The following is a 21,940-nucleotide window of genomic DNA, read 5'->3' as shown; positions in this document are numbered from 1 at the left end:
ATATTGCAATGGATCTCACAATCCAAGAGAAATCTCTGCTCAAAGTTACAGGGAAAGGAATGAATTTACAATTTCAGAAAACATCATGCAGTGTATCACATTGATGTGACCTGCAAATATTTCATAGTGCTCTTCTGAATATATGTTAAGCATTTCAATGGTTGTAGATATTTAATTATACAAAAACTTGACTTTTCGGATTCTGAGTCATTGGATTTTTCTAATTCTTTATACATTTGACTTTCCCTTCAGTCGCACAATTTTTTCTCCACTTTCTCTCCTAAAGGTGCGGCTATGGGTCCACAGGGAGTGCCAGCAAATTATTTTACAACAGAAGGGAGAAATCACAGCCCGGACAATCCTGCCATTCAGTCATTCGTAGGCACGGATATTTCCCAAGGGCAGAAAGCAATTTTGGCACCCAATTACTGTCCAATTAACATTAGTCAGCGTGGACCAGGAATAAAATCTCATGGCTCCCTGTCTGGCACAGGACCACAGCACAACTCAATGAAATTTCAGAAGAGTTCTTAGATATTTCACCCCCCCCCCCACCCACAAGAGAAAAACTGCACTTATTTATCAAGAGCACTCTCTCACAAGATTTGCAATAAAATACCTGAAGCCGATGGCGTTTTTCCAGTTGCAAGGGTTTGCCTGCTCCCATGCTCTCAGTGAACCAAGTGATATCTACCAAGGCTGCTGTGAATTCAGTTCCGCAAATTCCATTCTGTTTCTCCAGCAATTCCAACACCTCATCTCCAGAGTTATTCTCAGACACAACATGTGTAACAGATTCACTGAAAAGAGAAACAATAAACTTGAACAAATTTAAACTATTATTTCCAAACGATCGGACAATTTTGCCATGTTCAGTTTCTAAGACACAACATGGAGCAAGAACTAGATACCTATGAGTGCCGATATTTCAAAGAGTAACTAATTTTTCTCGACAAAAATTGGCAAACCCAGGTATACTTGCAGTTTTTTTCTGTTTTATTTCTGAGCAAAAATAAACTGCTTGAACTGTTTTCATTAAAGACTCTTGGACAAATTATCTTGCTGGTCTGAGCAAAAATGAAACAAAGCTTCTCGATGCAAAGTCAAGAGTTTTCGAAAATCACAACTGTCCAAAAAACTTTTGTAAAAACAGAATGGTTTCTGGTAGCTTGATCAAGTGACTCTTAGCAAGTGTTGGCAAACTATTAAGCACCATTTGAATCCAACCTCTATCCTAACCTCAGCCAATGGATCCCCAGACACATTTGCAGCAAAATCACATTGTAAAATTCCTGCTGCCGCTCTATCAACCAACTCAACACAAACTACAGATTCACCTTTTCCGGTTTTGTATGGCTCAGCGGCTCACTAGGTTAACTTGAGCAATTATTGAGAGAGCTAAAAAATGTCAATAAGTTTATTACAGTTAAAGATGCTTTAAAATAAACAAATCTGTGCCAACCAAATACAATTTAAATAAGCCAAACATTAGAAATAACCTCCAAAACGCATCGATTTCTCATCCGATATCAGCCTCTATGTTGACATGTACTTGAACTTCGTCGCCCACCCCCACTGGACAGACTTAATTTATGGACACAGCTCTTTTTAAAAAAAATATATTTCATTCAGATTTTTCGGCCAAACAAAACGTTACAAAGGTTTTTCCCTTTTTACAACAATAAAACAATATAAATAAGTGACCGTTTTTAACAAATAAATAAATAATATATAAACTAAATGGCAACTGCCACAACAAAAATAATAACTCTCCCAAATGATAAAATCAAACAATCCAATAAACATAACCAAGTACAAATATCTATACAAAAACACCCCTGAGGACCCACCCGAGCCCTCCCCCCTGGGTTGCTGCTGTTACCTTCCCATTTTCTTTATCGTTCTGCGAGGTAGTTAATGAACGGTTGCCACCGCCTGGTGAACCCTTGAGCCGAACCCCTTAGTGCAAACTTTATCCGTTCTAGTTTTATAAACCCTGCCATGTCATTTATCCAGGTCTCCACGCCCGGGGGTTTGGCTTCCTTCCAGATAAGCAATATCCTTCGCCGGGCTACTAGGGACGCAAAGGCCAAAACATGAGCCTCTCTCGCCTCCTGCACTCCCGGTTCTTCTGCAACCCCAAATATAGCCAACCCCCAGCCTGGCTCGACCCGGACCCCCACATACTTCGAAAGCACATTCGCCACCCCCACCCAGAACCCCTGCAGTGCCGGGCATGACCAAAACATGTGGGTGTGGTTTGCTGGGCTTCTCGAGCATCTCCCACACCTATCTTCTACCCCGAAAAATTTACTGAGCCTTGCTCCGGTCATATGCACCCTGTGCAAAACCTTGAATTGTATCAGGCTAAGCCTGGCGCACGAGGACGAAGAGTTTACCCTACTTAAGGCATCTGCCCACAGCCCCTCTTCAATCTCTTCCCCCAGCTCTTCTTCCGATTTTCCCTTCAGCTCATCCACCATGATCTCCCCCTCGTCTCTCATTTCGCTGTATATATATCCGACACCCTACCATCCCCCACCCTTGCCCCCGAAATCAATCTATCCTGAATCTCCTGCGTCGGGAGCTGCGGGAATTCCCTCACCTGTTGCCTTGCAAAAGCCCTCAGTTGCATGTACCAAAATGCATTCCCTTGGGGCAACCCATATTTTTCCGTCAGCGCTCCCAGACTCGCAAACGTCCCGTCTAAGAACAGATCCCTCAGTTGCACAATCCCAGCTCTCTGCCATGCTCTAAATCCCCCATCTATTCTCCCCGGGACAAACCTATGATTATTTCTTATCGGGGACCACACCGAGGCTCCAGTCATTCCCCTATGCCGTCTCCACTGCCCCAAAATTTTCAGTGTTGCCACCACCACTGGACTTGTGGTGTATTTCTTCGGGGAGAACGGCAATGGCGCCGTCGCCAGTGCTTGTAGGCTGGTTCCTTTGCAGGACGCCATCTCCAATCTCTTCCACGCCGTTCCCTCCCCTTCTCCCATCCACTTACACACCATTGAGATATTTGCGGCCCAGTAGTACTCACTTAAGCTCGGTAGTGCCAGTCCCCCCACTATCCCTGCTACGCTGCAAAAACTCCCTCCTCACTCTCGGGGTCTTCCCAGCCCACACAAAACTCATACGCTTTTCTCGATTTTCTTGAAAAAAGCCTTTGTGACCATCACCGGGAGGCACTGAAACACAAAAAGGAATCTCGGAAGGACTACCATTTTGACCGCCTGCACCCTACCCACCAGTGACAGGGGCACCATGTCCCATCTCTTAAAATCCTCCTCCATCTGTTCCACCAATCGTGTTAGATTAAGCCTATGTAAGGTTCCCCAACTCCTGGCTATCTGAATCCCTAAGTACCGGAAATCTCTTGTTACCTTCCTCAGCAGTAAATCATCTATTCCCCTGCTCTGCTCCCCCGGATGCACCACAAACAACTCACTCTTCCCCATATTCAATTTGTACCCTGAGAATTCCCCAAACTCCCTGAGTGTCTGCATTATCTCAGGCATCCCCTCCACTGGGTCCGCAACATACAGCAATAAATCATCAGCATACAATGATACCCGGTGTTCTTCTCCTCCCCTGAGTACTCCCCTCCACTTCCTGGAGCCCCTCAGTGCTATGGCCAGGGGCTCAATTGCCAATGCAAACAGTAATGGAGACAGGGGACACCCCTGCCTCGTCCCTCTATAAAGATGGAAGTAGTCAGGCCTCTGCCTGTTCGTGATCACACTTGCCACCGGGGTCCTATATAGCAGCTGTACCCATCCAATAAACCCTTCTCCAAAACCAAATCTCCTCAACACTTCCCACAGGTAGTCCCACTCCACTCTGTTGAATGCTTTCTCGGCGTCCATCGCCACCACTATCTCCGCCTCCCCCTCTGGTGGGGGCATCATCATCACCCCTAGCAGCCTCCGTATGTTCGTGTTCAGCTGTCTCCTCTTAACGAACCCAGTTTGATCCTCCTGGACCACCCCCGGGACACAATCCTCTATCCTCGTCGCCATCACCTTGGCCAGGAGCTTAGCATCTACGTTCAAAAGGGAAATGGGCCTGTAGGACCCACACTGCAGCGGGTCTTTTTCCTTCTTCAAAAGTAACAATATCGTCGCCTCCGACATAGTCGGGGGCAACTTCCCCCTTTCCCTGGCCTCATTAAAGGTTCTCGTCAAAAGCGGGGCCAGTAGGTCCATATATTTCCTATAAAATTCCACTGGGAACCCATCCGGTCCCGGGGCCTTCCCCACCTGCATGCTCCCAATCCCCTTTACCACCTCCTCCACCTCAATCTGTGCTCCCAGTCCCGCCCTCTACTGCTCCTCCACCTTTGGGAATTCCAGCTGATCCAGGAAATGCATCATTCCCTCCTTCCCTTCCAGGGGCTGAGCATTATACAACCTCTCATAGAATGCCTTGAACACCCCGTTCACTCTCTCCGCTCCCTGTTCCATCTCTCCCTCCTCATCTCTCACCCCACCTATCTCCCTCGCCGCTCCCCTCTTCCTCAATTGTTGGGCCAGTAGCCGACTCGCCTTCTCTCCATACTCATACTGTACACCCTGTGCCCTCTTCCACTGTGCCTCTGCCTTACCCGTGGTCAGCAGGTCAAATTCCACATGCAACCTTTGTCTTTCCCTGTACAGTCCCTCCTCCGGTGCGTCTGCATATTGCCTGTCCACCCTCAGAAGTTCTCTCAACAATCGCTCCCTTTCTTTACTCTCTTGCTTCCCTTTATGTGCTCTTATGGATATCAGTTCCCCTCTGACCACCGCCTTCAATGCCTCCCAGACCACTCCCACCTGAACCTCTCCATTGTCATTAAGCTCCAAGTATGGACACAGCTCTTAAGAGTGTGTCAGCGACAGCCACAAATTTGCCTGGTGTGTAGATCAAGTTCAAGTCATACCGCTGAAGCTTCATGAGCCATTGTATCCGCGGGGACATCTGGCATAGCTTCTTGTTGCCTATCGCGGCCGGTGAGGCGTCTCAACCAAAAATATGGGAAGCCCATACACGTAATCGTGAACCTTTTCCAAGCCCCGTGACAAGTCCCAAGCATTCTTTTTCGATTTGTACATATCTGTGCTCGTGCTCTGTGTCCGTCATGCCCTCGAGGCATATGCTACCGGTAGCCAATCACCATTTGCATTCTGTTGCAACAGCACCCCTCTGATCCCCTCTTGGGGATGGTTTAGCATAGTGGGCTAAACAGCTGGCTTGTAATGAAGAACAAGGCAGCAGCACGGGTTCAATACCCGTACCGGCCTCCCCAAACAGGCGCCAGAATGTGGCGACTAGGGGCTTTAATAGTAACTTCAGCCTACTTACGACAATATTATATTATTACTAAGATGCGTCCATGGACATTTTTGTCTCCTTGGCTGGGTCGAAAAAGGCCAGCATAGGCGTCGTTGTTCAGGAAACACAGAGCGCTCACCCATCCTGCTCATGTTTCAGCGACCACTGGAAGACCATATCCTAATTTTTTTTAAATATATTTTATTCAAGATTTTTTGGCCAAACATAACAGTACGTAGTGTTTCTTTTAAACACCAATAAAGCAATATAAATAACAGTGGCCAGTTTTAAACAAATAAATAAAAAATATATCAACAGAAACAAAAACCAAACTTAATGGCAACTGCCTTGTCAAAGATAAATACTCTCCAAAGATACAATCCAACAGTCCAATATACATTACCTAAAACAAGTGCCTTTACATATACAATAACATCCCTGAGAGTCCGTCCGATTCCGCCCCCCTGGGTTGCTGTTGTTGTCTTCTTCTTTTCCATTCCCTCTATCTTTCTGTGAGGTAGTCGACGAACGGTTGCCACCGCCTGGTGAACCCTTGAGCCGAACCCCTTAGTACGAACTTAATCCGTTCTAACTTTATAAACCCTGCCATGTCGTTTATCCAGGTCTCCACACCTGGGGGTTTCGCTTCCTTCCACATTAACAATATCCTGTGCCGGGCTACTCGGGACGCAAAGGCCAAAACATCAGCCTCTCTCGCCTCCTGCACTCCCAGCTCTTCTGCAACCCCAAATATAGCCAACCCCCAGCTTGGTTCGACCTGGACCCCCACCACCTTCGAAAGCACCTTTGCCACCCCCACACAAAACCCCTGTAGTGCCGGGCATGACCAGAACATGTGGGTGTGATTCGCTGGGCTTCTCGAGCATCTCGCACACCTATCCTCTACCCCCAAAAATTTACTGAGCCGTGCTCCAGTCATATGCGCCCTGTGTAACACCTTAAATTGTATCAGGCTTAGCCTGGCACACGAGGACGATGAGTTTACCCTACGTAGGGCATCAGCCCACAGCCCCATCTCAATCTTCTCCCCCAGCTCTTCTTCCCATTTCCCTTTCAGCTCATCTACCAAGATCTCCCCCTCGTCCCTCATTTCCCTATATATGTCCGACACCTTACAATCCCCCACCCATGTCTCTGAGATCACTCTATCCTGCACCTCCTGCGTCGGGAGCTGCGGGAATTCCCTCACCTGTTGCCTCGCAAAAGCCCTCAGTTGCATATACCGAAATGCATTCCCTTGGGGCAACCCATATTTTTCCGTCAGCGCTCCCAGACTCGCAAACGTCCCATCTACGTACAGATCTCTCAATTGTGCTGCCCCTGCTCTTTGCCATGCTCCAAGTCCCCCATCCATTCTCCCCGGAACAAACCTATGGTTATTTCTTATCGGGGACCGCACCGGGCTTGTGGTGTATTTCTTCGGTGAGAACGGCAACGGTGCCGTCACCATAGCTTGTAGGCTAGTCCCCCTGCAGGACGCCCTCTCCAATCTCTTCCACGCCGCTCCCTCCTCTTCTCCCATCCACTTACACACCATTGAAATATTGGCAGCCCAGTAGTACTCACTTAGGCTCGGTAGTGCCAGCTGTCCCTACTACGCTGCAAAAATCCCTTCCTCACTCTCGGGGTCTTCCCGGCCCACACAAAACTCATAATACTCTTCTCGATTCTTTTGAAAAAAGCCTTCGTGACCACCACCGGGAGGCACTGAAACACAAAAAGGAATCTCGGGAGGACCACCATTTTAACCGCCTGCACCCTACCTGCCAGTGACAGGGACACCATGTCCCATCTCTTAAAGTCCTCCTCCATCTGTTCCACCAACCGCGTTAAATTAAGTCTATGTAATGTACCCCAATTCTTGGCTATCTGGATCCCCAAGTACCGAAAGTCCCTTGTTACCTTCCTCAACGGTAAATCCTCTATTTCTCTGCTCTGCTCCCCTGGATGCACCACAAACAACTCACTTTTCCCCATGTTCATTTTATACCCTGAAAAATCCCCAAACTCCCCAAGTATCCGCATTATCTCTGGCATCCCCTCCGCCGGGTCCGCCACATATAGCAACAAATCATCCGCATACAGAGATACCCGGTGTTCTTCTCCTCCCCTGAGTACTCCCCTCCACTTCCTCTATGGAGCCGAAAGTAATCAGACCCCCGTCCATTCGTGACCACACTCACCATCGGAGCCCTATACAGCAACTGTACCCATCTGATATACCCATCTCCAAAGCCAAATCTCCTCAGCACCTCCCACAAATAATCCCACTCCACTCTATCAAATGCTTTCTCGGCATCCATTGCCACCACTATCTCTGCTTCCCCCTCTGGTGGGGGCATCATCATTACCCCTAGCAGCCTCCGTATATTTGTGTTCAGCTGTCTCCCCTTCACAAACCCAGTTTGGTCCTCATGAACCACTCCCGGGATACAATCCTCTATCCTCGTTGCCATTACCTTGGCCAGAATCTTAGCGTCCACATTCAGGAGGGAAATAGGCCTATAGGACCCGCATTGCAGCGGGTCTTTTTCCTTCTTTAGGAGGAGCGATATCGTTGTCTCTGACATAGTCGGGGACAGCTGCCCCCTTTCCCTCGCCTCATTAAAGGTTCTCATCAGTAGCGGGGCCAGCAAGTCCATATATTTCCTATAGAATTCAACTGGGAATTCGTTTGGTCCCGGGGCCTTCCCCGCCTGCATGCTCCCAATCCCTTTCACCACTTCCTCCGTCTCAATCTGTGCTCCCAGTCCCACCCTCTCCTGCTCCTCCACCTTAGGAAATTCCAGCTGATCCAGAAAGCACATCATTCTCTCCTTCCCATCCGGGGGCGGAGCTTCATATAATCTTTCATAAAATGCCTTGAACACTCCATTCACTCTCTCCGCTCCCCGCTCCATCTCTCCCTCCTCATCTCTCACCCCCCCTATCTCCCTCGCTGCTTCCCTTTTCCTCAGTTGGTGGGCCAGCAACCTGCTCGCCTTCTCTCCATATTCGTACTGTACACCCTGTGCCTTCCTCCATTGTGCCTCTGCATTACCCGTAGTCAACAAGTCAAATTCTACATGTAGCCTTTGCCTTTCCCTGTACAGTCCCTCCTCCGGTGCCTCCGCATATTGTCTGTCCACCCTCAGAAGTTCTTTCAACAACCGCTCCCTTTCCCTACCCTCCTGCTTTCCTTTATGTGCCCTAATAGATATCAGCTCCCCTCTAACCACTGCCTTCAGCGCCTCCCAGACCACTCCCACCTGAACCTCCCCATTATCATGGAGTTCCAAGTACCTTTCAATACACCCCCTCACCCTTAAACACCCCCCCTCATCTGCCAATAATCCCATGTCCATTCTCCAGGGTGGACGCTGTTCTTTTTCCTCCCCTATCTCCAGGTCCACCCAATGTGGAGCGTGATCCGAAATAGCTATAGCCGTGTACTCCGTCCCCGTCACCTTCGGGATCAGTGCCCTTCCCAAAACAAAAAAGTCTATCCGTGAATAAACTTTGTGGACATAGGAGAAAAACGAAAACTCCTTACTCCTAGGTCTACTAAATCTCCAGGGGTCTACTCCTCCCATCTGCTCCATAAAGTCCTTAAGCACCCTAGCTGCAGCCGGCCTCCTTCCGGTCCTGGACCTCGATCTGTCCAGCCCTGGGTCCAGCACCGTATTAAAATCTCCACCCATTACCAACTTCCCCACCTCTAGGTCCGGGATACGTCCTAACATACGCCTAATAAAGTTGGCATCATCCCAGTTCGGGGCATATACGTTCACTAAGACCACCGCCTCCCCTTGCAATTTGCCACACACCATCACGTATCTGCCCCCACTATCCGCCACTATGGTCTTTGCCTCAAACAATACCCGCTTCCCCACTAGTATAGCCACCCCCCTGTTTTTTGCGTCTAGCCCCGAATGAAACACCTGCCCCACCCATCCTTTGCGTAGTCTGACCTGGTCTATCAGTTTCAGATGCGTCTCCTGCAGCATAACCACATCTGCCTTAAGTTTCTTTCGGTGTGCGAGTACCCGTGCCCTCTTTATCGGCCCGTTCAGCCCTCTCACATTCCACGTGATCAGCCGGGTTGGGGGGCTCTTTACCCCCCCCTTGTCGACTAGCCATCTCCTTTTTCAATCCAGCTCCTCACCCGGTTCCCACGTAGCCATATCTCTCCCCAACGGCGCCCTCCCGCCCCGACCACCCCACCCCATACCAGCTCCCCCTTCTCCCCAGCAGCAGCAACCCAGTTACCCCCCCCCCCACCCCGCTAGATCCTTCACTAGCGTAATTGCACCCCCCATGTTGCTCCCAGAAGTCAGCAAACTCTGGCCGACCTCGGCTTCCTCCCGTGACCTCGGCTCCCACTGTGCGAGGCCCCCTCCTTCCTGCTTCCCTGTTCCTGCCATGATTACCATAGCGCGGGAACAAAGCCCGCGCTTCCCATTTGGCCCCGCCCCCCAATGGTCGGCGCCCCCAGCTCCTGATCCTCCCTCCCCCCCTCCCCCATGACATGGGGAAGAGAGAAAAGTTACAGGGTCGCAGGATTAACAACTTGGGAAATCATCTCTTCCCCCTTTTCACCCTACCACTTTGTCCCAAACGTTCTTTTTCTCGCCCGCTTATTCCAGTTTCTCCTCGACAATAAATGTCCACGCCTCTTCTGCCGTTTCAAAGTAGTGGTGTTTCCCTTGATGTGTGACCCACAGTCTTGCCGGCTGCAGCATTCCAAATTTAACCTTCCTTTTGTGCAGCACCGCCTTGGCCCGATTAAAGCTCGCCCTCCTTCTCGCCACCTCCGCACTCCAATCTTGATATACGCGGATCACCGCGTTCTCCCACCTACTGCTCCGAGTTTTCTTTGCCCATCTAAGGACCATCTCTCTGTCCTTATATCGGAGAAATCTCACCACTATGGCTCGAGGAATTTCTCCAGCCCTCGGTCATCACGCCATAACTCGATAGGCTCCCTCCACCTCCAACGGGCCCGTCGGGGCCTCCGATCCCATTAACGAGTGCAGCATCGTGCTCACATATGCCCCGACGTCCGCCCCTTCTGCACCTTCGGGAAGACCAAGAATCCTTAAATTCTTCCTCCTCGCATTATTCTCCAGCACCTCCAGCCTTTCCACACACCTTTTGTGTTGTGCCTCGTGCATCTCTGTCTTCACCACCAGGCCCTGTATGTCGTCCTCATTCTCAGCAGCCTTTGCCTTCACGACCCGAAGCTCCTGTTCCTGGGTCTTTTGCTCCTCCTTTAGCCCCTCAATCGCTTGTAATATCGGGGCAAACAGCTCTGTCTTCATCTCCTTTTTAAGTTCTTCCACGCAACGCCGCAGGAACTCTTGTTGGTCAGGGTCCCATATTAAACTGCCTCCTTCCAATGCCATCTTGCTTTGTGCCTGCCTTCCTGGCCGCTGCTCTAGAGGATCCACTGCAATCCGGCCACTTTCCTCTCCTTTTTCCATCCGTGTCCAGGGAGGATTCCCTTCTGGTTTACCGCACTGTTTTTAGCCGTTAAAATTGCCGTTGGGGCTCCTATTAAGAGCCCAAAAGTCCTTTCCACCGGGAGCTGCCGAAACGTGCGACTTAGCTGGTCATCGCCGCACCCAGAAGTCCCCATATCCTTCTTAATGGACTCCCTGACCTGGGACGTCTTGGAGTTAAGGTTGGGAATGAATTTTCCAACGAAGTTGATCAAACCCAGAATTCGCAGTGCACCCTTTTTATCCATGGGCCTCGGCAGGTTAATGATGACCTTGATTTTCTCATCATCCGGCTGCACCACCTTCGATGATATCTTGGGCGGGATTCTCCGCATCGGCACGATGTCCGCAGACCGGCGCCAAAAACGGCGAGAATCAGTCCGGCATCGCGCCGCCCCAAAGGTGCGGAATTCTCCGCATCTTATGGGGCCGAGCCCTCACCTTGAGGGGCTAGGCCCGCGCCAGACTGATTTCCGCCCCGCCAGCTGGCGGGAAAGGCCTTTGGTGCCCCGCCAGCTGGTGTGGAAATGACTTTGCCGTGCGGCGCATGCGCGGGAGCGTCAGCGGCCGCTCACGGCATACCCGCGCATGCGCAGTGGAGGGGGTCTCCTCCGCCGGTGGGCCGCGATCGCGGGCCAGGCCACCGTGGGGGCAACCCCTGGGGCCAGATCGCCCCGCGCCCCCCCCAGGATCCCGGAGCCCGCCCGCGCCGCCTTATCCCGCCGGTAAGAGAGGTGCTTTGATTCTCGCCGGTGGGACAGGCATTCCAGCAGCGGGACATCGGCCCATCGCGGGCCGGAGAATCGCCGGGGGAGGCCCGCCAACTGGCGCGGCGCGATTCCCATCCCCGTCGAATATCCGGTGCCGGAGAATTCGGCAACCGGCAGGGGCGGGATTCATGCCAGCCCCCGGCGATTCTCTGACCCGGCGCGGGGGGGGGGGGGGGGGGGGGGGTCGGAGAATCCCGCCCCTTATCTCATAAAAAAGTGATGGCATCCACTCCAACTTGGCATTTCGCCGGATTGTGTTTGAGGCCATTTTTACTGACCCTTTTGAGCACTTGCATGAGCCATGCACCATGTTCCTCACGCGTGGATCCCCAGATTATGATGTCATCCACTTACACACGGACACCCGGCATCCCTTCCACTTTGTGTTCCATGGAATGAAATATTTCCGATGATTCCGAAGGACATTCGCTGAAAACAGTTCCGGCCAAAGGGCATATTAAAATTTCACAGTCTTGAACTTGCCTCATCCAGCTGACTGAAACAAGTCGCTCCAGCCATCTCGCATGCAATTTCATCCCTTTTTGGGGATGTGATAGTGCTCTCTTTTGATGCTCGCACTGAGGTCCTTGGGGTCCATGCAAATTCTCAGGTCCCCGTTCAGTTTCTTGACACATACCATCGAGTTCACCCAGTCTATGGGCTCGTTAATGTGCCTGATGACACCCAGGGTTGTCAGCTGCTGCAGCTCAAGTCTCGAGTTTCTCCCTCAGCAGGGAAGGAAGCCGTGTGGGCGCATGCGCATTTCCTTCAGTTGTATGGGGTGGGTGAATTGTAGGGTGCCGAACCCCTGAAATACCTCCGGATGTGCCTTGGAGATGGTCTCTACCGAGGCGTGTCGGGGAGGTGCCATGCAATCTGGGGTGTACACCCTCTTGACTAGCCAGAGCTCTTCACAGGCCTGCACCCCAATAAGCAATTCACGCACCCCAATGAGCAATTCACGCTCCGCCGCTATCCCAAAGAACCGTATCTTCTGCGTCACCTTTTTAATGGCGACATCCAGCTCGCATTCTCCCACAGTCATGAATTGATGCCCATTATAGTCTTAAGAATCATTCGGATCAATGTGCGATGCTATCTATAGCTCTGCACCACTAAGAGCGGAATCACGTTGGCTCTCGCTGTCCCGTATCAATCTTGCAGTTGATGACGGTTTCATTAAGCATTACCAGGATCGTCCAGCTGTCCTCGATGGCTCCCACATTTGCCTCACTGTGACCGCAGACGGTGCGTGTCACTTCTTCGCCCAGGCCCGCCGAATCACTCGACTCATTTATTTGAAACCATATTCACAGCAGCCCGATGATCGACCCTTTTATCCCGATTTGGGCTCTTCTATACTGCTCGATCAACTGTGTAATGACGAGCAAAGTGGCCCTTCCTGCCATACTAATAGCACTTCTTTTTGACAGCAGGACATCGCTGCAACGAGTGTCTGTTGCCACAGCTCGGGCACAAAACGGCAGATGGGACTTGCTACCCAAAATGGCTGTCCCCAACAAGACCAGGTTTATTGTGATGTTCAAAATGTCGGCCCCCATCAAGACCACGTTTCGTCTCATGTCTTTTATCGGTTTGTTCAAAATGGCCACCCCATCGCGAGCACGTTTCTTTTGTCAGTGCGGAGCGGTGCGCTCAAAATGGTTGTCCATATCGAGACCATGTTTCTAACTAAACTGTGTCTCAGCATTTGTGGCAGCAGAATCATTTCTCGGATTGGCACCAGCACCGACTGTGCTGAAGGCCCCGATCCACTGCGTAGAGAGCTCACTTGCCTGGAACATCCTGATGGCGGCATCCAGGGCGAGGTTGTCTTCCTTTAACAGCTGTTCTCGTAGCTTACCATCCGAGATTCCATATACCATTTGGTTTCGGATCATTGAGGATTGCAACTGTCCAAAATTGCACGACTGGGCCTTTAATCTCTGATCCGTCACAAAACTGTCGGCGGATTCTTTGTCTTACAGAACACATATCACTCAAAAGTTTCATTGCTTTTAGGGGAGCAGTGGCAATCGAAGTGTTGAATAACCTCCTCGTAGCTCTGCTCGCCGTACTTAAAAGCCGAATGAGTTGCACAGTTGAAGCACTTGAGAACTTGCTGTTGTTAGCAGCAACGCAATGAGCCTTTCATCAGGCAGCGCCTGTAGGCCATTGGCCAAAAGGAAGAGTTGAAACTGCTGCTTAAATCTGCGCCAGTTTGAGTCCGGTTTGCTGAGACTTGAAACTGCTGTGGTACCATCAAATCATCCATCTCGCTCTTCACCGTATTGTGTTGCGCGGAGTCACACCTCCTTAGCTCACCAGGTTTGTGGAGTGATTGTTCCTCTGGTTTCTTCTACCGCGTGGTTTGTCTTTCTGTGGTTACCTCTAGTTCTTCAGCACTCCTGGTACATGTTGTGTTCGGTTGCTTCCTTGATCATGAAGGTACACATAGAACATGAAGATATGATTGCTACAAGTATTTATTCTTGATGGTAACCATGTATTTCTATGTACAAACAATTCCCTCTCCGTTACTGTAAAACCATCGAGGAAGAGGACTGTCCTCTTGTCTGTCCTACTGCCAAGTGCCTGCCTCCCATCTGTCCCCCGATATATATGTATATATGTCTGTGTCTAGCTCCACCTGCTGGCGGGAGGTCAGAATTGTCCCTACATGTACTGGTCAGTGGTTAAGTACAGTGGTGCTATTATGTACAATATATACATTGGTACAACTATGTACAATTATACATAGATATGCCAATACTTATATCACCACAAATCCATGTCCAGTCGTGGGCAATTTGGACCCCAGGTAGCAGAATTTATTTTGGGCCTGTTTAAACGGCAGTCCCTCCAGCTGTGCCCTGCCTTGCAGGTTCACCAGGAAGATCGAACTTTTGTTCAGGTTGAGTTTGTAGCCCAAGAAGGCTCCACATTCATTCAGGAGCGCCATGATCACTTCCATGCTGCTTTGGGGGTCTGCGACTTGGACGAGCAAGTCATCTGCATAAAGGGAGACTTGTGCTCTCTGTCTCAACTCTGGATCCCCTTCCAGTTTTTCAGCACTCACCGTGCGATTGCTAGTGGCTCGATTGCCAGGCAAAATAGCAGCGGCGACAGCGGGCATCCCTGTCTTGTGTCTCTGACAGTACTTAGAGCTGGTGGTGTTAGTCCACACGCTCACCATGGGAGCGCTGTACAGAAGTTTCACCCATGCTATGAACCCTGCTCAAAGCCCGAACTGCTCCAGTACCTCTTATAAAGGTACTTCCACCCGACTCTGTCGGAGAACTTTTCTGCATCTAGGGAGATGATCACATCTGGTGTTCTCTCCCCGGATGGGATCATTATCATGTTTAGCAGGCCTGATGTTTGATGTTAGCCGTTGACCCTAAACAAAGCCCGTCTGGTTCTGTGCAACCATCTCTGGTACGCAGTTCTCCAGTCGCCTGGCTAGGATTTTGGCCAGAATTTTCATGTCGATATTGAGCAGTGAGATGGGTCTGTAAGACCTGCATTCTGTTGAGCCTTTGTCTTTCTTGGGCATCAGCGAGATTGAGGCTTGTGCTAGTGTTGGAAGTCTGTGAACATCTCCCGAAGGTGTTTGGCTAGTGCTGTCACAAGTTTTTTTTAATAGTAGTCTGCCGGAAATCCATCTGGTCCTGGCACCCCAGCCTGCATGGAGGTAATACACTCCATGACTTCCCTCAGTTCTAGTGGTGCTTCCAGCCATTTCCTATTCTCCCCCTGGCATGTCCAGTCCATCGAGGAACTGCCTCATCCCCAAGTCCCCCTCCGGGGGCTCAGAGATATACAGCCTCTGACAGATGGCCTCAAAAGTATCGTTGACCTTTTCCGGCTCTGCTTTTGTTGTCCCTAATCTGTGCACCGGCCCTTGGAAAGAGCACCCTCCAGAAGCCCACCCTAACTCTGCAACCCATTAACCCCGCCCCACTTTTTTTTGGACACTAAGGGCAATTTAGCATAGCCAATCCACCTAACCCGCACATCTTTGGACTGTGGGAGGAAACCGGAGTACCTGGAGGAAACCCACACAGACAGAGGGAGAACGTGCAGACTCCGCACAGACAGTGACTCAAGCCAGGAATCGAACCGGGGACCCTGGAGCTGTGCCGCAAACTGTGCTACCATGTTGCACAGAGGCTGTAGAAGCCCTAGTTGGGGCCGCGGAGTATTGTTAGTCTAGCTCCAGTATGGAGTCGACTCGCTGTTGCCTAGCCGCCCTCTCCTCCCCATCTCTACATACTTATTCGGTAATAATCTCACCCCTGATCACAGCCTTCAGCTCCTCCCAGAATGTGGAGGGCGAGACCTCTCCATTCTGGTTATTGGTAATATACCCGTCTATAGTTTATGATATTTTCGCACAGAACACCTTGCTGGCAAAGGGGGCACTGTCCAACCTCCTTGGGGAACGTTGGGCAAAATGTCTCCAACATCACGTTCATGTAGTGTTGAGCTTGGTCGGCGATCACGACGCAGAGTATTCCGCTCTTACTAACCTTGGAAGCACCGTTTTCCCTACCACGAAGAGGTGTGTATTTACCTTATGTACTTGGGAGAACTCCTTCTCTCCCAGGTGTATGGAACCTCCATCTACTCCATAAATGTGCTGAGTTCTATCACCAGGTTAGAGATCTGGGGTTTGGAGGCTTGACCTGTCTGTCCGTGGGTCTGTACATAGTTAAAGCTCCCTCCCATGATGAGTTGGTGTGTATTTATGTTGGGGATTTCCGCCATGGTCTTCTTTATAAACTCCATGCTGTCCCAGTTGGGAGTGTATACGTCAACTAGGACTACTTGTGCCCCTTCCAGGCCCCTGCTGACCATGAATTATGTACCCCTGGATCTTCAGCGCCTTAAGCATCATCCTCCTGTTAAGCAGCATGTCTACCCCCAAGCTCTTGTTTCGTAGCAAGAATGGTTCATCTGTCCGACCCAGCTCTTTGTTACCTGCAGTCGGTCCTTCTCCCTCTTGGAGGAAGGTTATGTCGGCTTTCATACTTTTCAGGTGGGCGAAGACTCTGGATCTTTTCACTGAGCAGTTAAGTCCCTGATGTTCCAGGTTATTATTCTGATGGGAGTTTCTGTTCCCCCCACCCTCCTGTGGGACCAACCATTTACCTGCAGGGTGCGCCCCTGCACTCTGGGGGCTCTCTTTGTTAGGGGGCCATCTAAAATGGCCACTGCCACCGTATCATCACCATGAGACCAGGCCCCTGCACTCCCAAGATTTCCCTTTGTCCAGCAGCAGCACAGGGCTAAATCACTGGCTTTGAAAGCAGACCAAGGCAGGCCAGCAGCACGGTTCGATTCCCGTAACAGCCTCCCCGAACAGGCGCTGGAATGTGGCGACTAGGGGCTTTTCACAGTAACTTCATTTGAAGCCTACTTGTGAAAATAAGTGATTTTCGTTTTCATTTATCAACATGGCCGTAAACTGTGTGTACGCCATGGAGGTGAACCCCTGCACTCCAGGGTTTCCCTGTGTTTAGGAACCCTTCAAAGTGGCTGCTTGTGGTGCCATCTTGTTCCCTGTTGCAGCCAACCTAGCACCCTTCCCCCCCTTTGCCCCATTGTTTCCTTGTTTCCTCTATGTAACTGCACCCACCACCCTGTCACCGGGCACTCTCTCCCCCGCGGGAGATGAGGCGAGGCCCCTCTCTCCTCCTGGCGACAGCATTTCTATTGTGGTAACCCCCCCTCTCAAGGTCGCCCTGAGCCTCCCACCTGCTGTTTTTCTGAGCTTTCCCCTCTTCCTCATTCTCCCTATTTCCTGCGGTCCGCTGCCCTCACCCCTCTTTCTTTGCCTTTATCTTCAGCTCGGCTTCAGGACGAGGCGTTACAGTCCCGCACAAATTGTCTCTCAGGGTGGTGGCTTCACCTCTGTTTCTGCTGCTTCTTTCCCAGCCCGTTTATTTTTAAATTTACAATACCCAATTCTTTTTTTCCAATTAAGAGGCAATTTCATCATGGCAATTCACCTTGCCTGCACATAGTGGGTGAGGTGAGGGGGGGGGGGGGGGGGGGGGGGGGAAGACACACTCAGACATGGGGAGAATGTGCAATTCCACACGGACAGTGACCGATGGTCAAGATCGAACCCAGATCCTCGGTGCCATAAGGCAATTCCCAGACCATTATTTTTGGATGAACTGTCTGCCTCTGCAGGGCCATAAAATTGTGCTCTTGCCCTGGAAGATTACCCGTGGGTAGAGCATCCTAAACTTTAACCCACTTTTGAACAGAGCCGTCTTTGCCCTGTTGCATTCAGCCGAGCGCTTGGCCAGGTCTGCTCCATGTCATATCGGGTGTCCCCACCCAGCTGCAGGTTCTCATCTGTCTGGCCCATCACAGGATTCTCACCCGGTCTTGGTACCGGTGCACCTTTGCAATTATTGCCCTCGGCTGTTCCTCGGGCATGGGTTTCAGCCGGTGCAATCTGTGAGCCCGGTCTACCCTGGCAGATTGAGAAAGAGGTCTCTTCCCACTTGGTTTCCCAGCATCTGGACCACGTAGTGCGTGGGGTTCCTGCCTCTGGTTCCTTCCACCAGTCCCACTATTCTGAGGTTCTGCCGCCTCGAACAATTCTCTTGGGTCTTGCATTTTCTCCTTAAGGTTCCCACCAACTTTGCTATCTCTGCCATTTATTTTATATTTTTTTATGCTCCAGTCACTCTGGTCTGTTGAGGCCTTTTCCAGCTCGGTTGTGCTTCCCTGGGCCTCTAGTCTCTCTGTTTTGTCGAGGGCCACCTGCATGGCGGCAGTGCTTCTGTGACCGCTACCTGGATTCCAAGCCTCATGTACTTCTTGAGCTCTCTGACGAGGAACGTCCTCCAGCCACCCTCCAATGAGGAGTTTCTTGCATGGCTTGTTGGCCCCTCTCTTTCAGGTGCTGCCAGGGCTTCCTCACCTTGTGGGTCTGCCGTCTTGCTTGCTGGGATCGCCAGGCTCCTATTGCCTCTCATTTCCTTACAGCCTCTGGTGCAGCTGTTGTTCGGCATTTCAGTTAATATTTTATATTTTTGTTTGTAAGTTAGAGGGTGATGAAGGAATGTTTTCTTTCCTCAGCTTTGGCAGACTAACAGGTTAAAAATGCCTAAATTCGATTTCCTCGGAGAGTCACCTTCCGAGCTTCCATTCAGCACATCCCCGTCACCAAAGGTCTGCAATCAATATTGTCACATGCCAACAATACAGAATATGGGGCAGCACGGTGGTGCAATGAGGCCCTGCAGCCTCACGGCGCTGAGATCCCAGGTTCGATCCCGGCTCTGGGTCACTGTCCATGTGGAGTTTGCACATTCTCCCTGTGTTTGCGTGGGTTTTGCTCCCATAACCTAAAGATGTGCAGGCTTTGTGGATTGGCCACGCTAAATTGGAAAAAATTAATTGGGTACATTAAATTTAGTTTTAAAAAAATACAGAATATTCAATCCAAGAACTACAGGATTGCAAATATACAAGTCAACTATAATATTATAGCCATACAAGTGATTCAATCAACTTGTAATTCATATGAAGGATGCTGTGGTGCAGAAAACCCACCGAAGTACAGTAGAGTGCTTCTATCCCATATATCTTTGAGAGTTCTACTGCTGACAGAGAGTCAACTTTGCTGGCATTGTACAAATCATAAGAATGCACGTGGCATCACATGTCGTAACTTACTGAGCACCGATGCTACTTCTGATTTCACAACAGTTAAAAGTTTTTTCTTGCACCCAAAACCTAAATTACAGAGGAAGTTCAGCCAATGTCAAAAAGTTCAGTCAATGTCAAAATCTTTTTGGTGCCTGTGCAGGAGGCCTTTTTCACCATTGCTGTAAAGAGTCATGTACTGCACACAAATGATTTCAACAAAAGAATGTGAATAGGCAAATCTAGTTTTGCATCATAAAAACTCAAGAAGTCTTTTGTTGTGAGATAGTATGTTCGGCTGCCTGAAATTTATGCTGCACAAAGTCACACTCCACTTTCCTCTCCCTTCATTAGCTCTGATGTGGAGATGCCGGCTCCCGACTCACCGCTCACCTGATGAAGGCGTTGTGCTCTGAAAACTAGTGATTCGAAACAAACCTGTTGGACTTTAACCCGAGTGTTGTAAGACTTCTTACTGTTCATTAGCTCTAATAGCGTTTCATTCCCTCACTCTGATTTCATAATCCTTCTCTGGCTTTCCTCCATTTTACCTCTGAAATTTGGTGTGGTTATTGGTACACATGACCCATCTTCCCTCAGCAAGAAGTCTCACAACACCAGGTTAAAGTCCAACAGGTTTGTTTCGATGTCACTAGCTTTCGGAGCGCTGCTCCTTCCTCAGGTGAATGTCACCTGAGGAAGGAGCAGCGCTCCGAAAGCTAGTGACATCGAAACAAACCTGTTGGACTTTAACCTGGTGTTGTAAGACTTCTTATTGTGCTCACCCAAATCCAACGCCGGCATCTCCACACCATATCTTCCCTCAGACAGACTATACTGTGGTACTTCCTTAACACTTCTTTATTAGTACTGCCTAAACACTTACCAGCATGGTGTTTTCCTCTCCAGAGTCTAACATATGACGGACTGATATCAATGCAACATCATCTACGTTATTAGCATATCCATTTTGTTAACCCTTATACTACAGGTCTGACTTCCGACTCAAGAATTCTTGCTCATTTCTCACACCAGGGAAACCCTTGATGGCAACTGTCCAAATTGCGTTGAGTTTATAGTGAGCGTGGTTTCAAAGGGGGATAATGTCGTCAAACTCCGGTGGGACACGCATCTCCGGCTCGCTCACCTCATCTGTCCTTCCACTCGAAATCCTTTTTTCCGAGCAAGCTCGGTGAGGAAGCGCCTCCTGCTTGACCCCATCCTCCTCTCCACCAAAAATATACCAGCTTCGCCGAACTTTACCGCACCAACGGGACCGCCTCCACCCAAAGAAAGAGCGGAGTCTTTCCGTTTCTTCTTCCGAGGCACCTGGGCCATCGTCGGCAGGAGGAGCGAGGGTGAAAGGAAGCACCACAAAGTTCGAAGAGCAGGCCTGTCAAAAAGTGACATTCAACACAAGCCCCACAAAGGACTCTGGGCGTGATGTTAAAGTGTGAAATTTTATTGACGAGAACTGCACCAGACGGGACAGCGGCCTCTGCGCTTCCCCTGAGGAAAGTCTCTCTGGCGGGAGGCGCCTCCCGCTGACCAGAATGCGGCTTCTCGCGCTCGCACACAATGCGCGCGCAGCCTGCGCGGGGCGGGCGGGCGGGAGGCAGCAGCCTGCGCGGGGCGGGCGGGAGGCAGCGGCCTGCTGTCCGGCCGAGCGGCTCCGTCCGCCGCTTTTCGGTGGGAGGGTAAAATTTCTGACGTTCAATATGACAACAATGCTTAAACTAGACAGATACTTTTACTTGCAAAATCAAAATCAGTACAAGCACGGCAGTGAACCTCATTATGTCACAATCTCCAGCCTTTGGCTGCATTTTGCTTGATTGCAAACACAGTTCAACAAAGTAACATTCAATGTCCAAGATGACTGAATTCACATTGGATGCTCTTCAGAGCAAACTAGAAAATGATTCAGGGATCTGATTAACTATTGAGACGATGTGGGTTTTTTTGTGTCCAATTACTGAAGTACGTTCATTAGAAATGGGAACAGAATTAGGCCATGAGGCCCATCAGGTCTGCTCCGCCATTCTATCATGGCTTATATGTTCCTCATCTGTTACCGACAATGCTACAGACCAAGAGCTGGATTGCAAAATCAGCCAGAGCATCTCCTCCCGAGAAGACATTACCTCGGAGTAGGAGGAGGCAATTTAGCCTCCTGAGCGCAAACATGTTTCTTTGAAAGATTTATTTTGAGGTCAGGTCCTCTGAAAGTTAACTCTGATCTGACTTGTTATTTCTATTATTTTGTTCTCTGACATTTCGTTTTTAAAATAAATTTAGAGTGCCCAATTATTTGTTTTCCAATTAAGGGGCAATTTAGCATGGCCAATCCACCTAACCTGCACATCTTTGGGTTGTGGGGGTGTAACCCACGCAGACACAGGGAGAATGTGCAAACTCCACACAGTCAGTGACCCAGGGCCGGGATTCGAACTCGGGTCCTCATCGGCGTGAGGCAAAAGTGCTAACCACTGTGCCACATGCCACCCTTTTCTATGACAGTTCTGATCAATATTAAGGCAGGCCAGCAGCAGGGTTCAATTCCTGTACCAGCCTCCCCGAACTGGCGCTGGAATGTGGCGACTAGGGGCTTTTCACAGTAACTTCATTTGAAGCCTACTTGTGACAATAAGCGATTTTCATTTCATTTCATTTCATTAAA

General features: G+C 50.1%; 1 protein-coding gene across 4 annotated transcripts in view; it reads right to left on the bottom strand.

Annotated features, from left to right (window-relative positions):
• The window catches only part of polm (polymerase (DNA directed), mu), a 45,257-nt gene extending 24,417 nt beyond the window's left edge, over positions 1-20,840 (bottom strand). For 3 of the 4 annotated variants that reach the window (XM_072485760.1, XM_072485759.1, XM_072485761.1), the window contains exons 1-2: positions 20,408-20,840; positions 620-800 (exon numbers count right to left, since the gene is read on the bottom strand). In XM_072485760.1, the coding sequence (XP_072341861.1) occupies positions 620-800; positions 20,408-20,670 (444 nt within the window). In that variant the 5' untranslated portion in view covers positions 20,671-20,840. The remainder of the gene's footprint in view (positions 1-619; positions 801-20,407) is intronic. The other variant, XM_072485758.1, reaches the window with a different exon arrangement.
• Positions 20,841-21,940: the final 1,100 nt, after the last annotated feature.

The sequence above is a fragment of the Scyliorhinus torazame genome, chromosome 20, assembly GCF_047496885.1.
Source record: "Scyliorhinus torazame isolate Kashiwa2021f chromosome 20, sScyTor2.1, whole genome shotgun sequence".
Lineage (NCBI taxonomy): Eukaryota > Metazoa > Chordata > Chondrichthyes > Carcharhiniformes > Scyliorhinidae > Scyliorhinus > Scyliorhinus torazame.
This window is presented reverse-complemented; position numbering and strand designations above follow the sequence as displayed.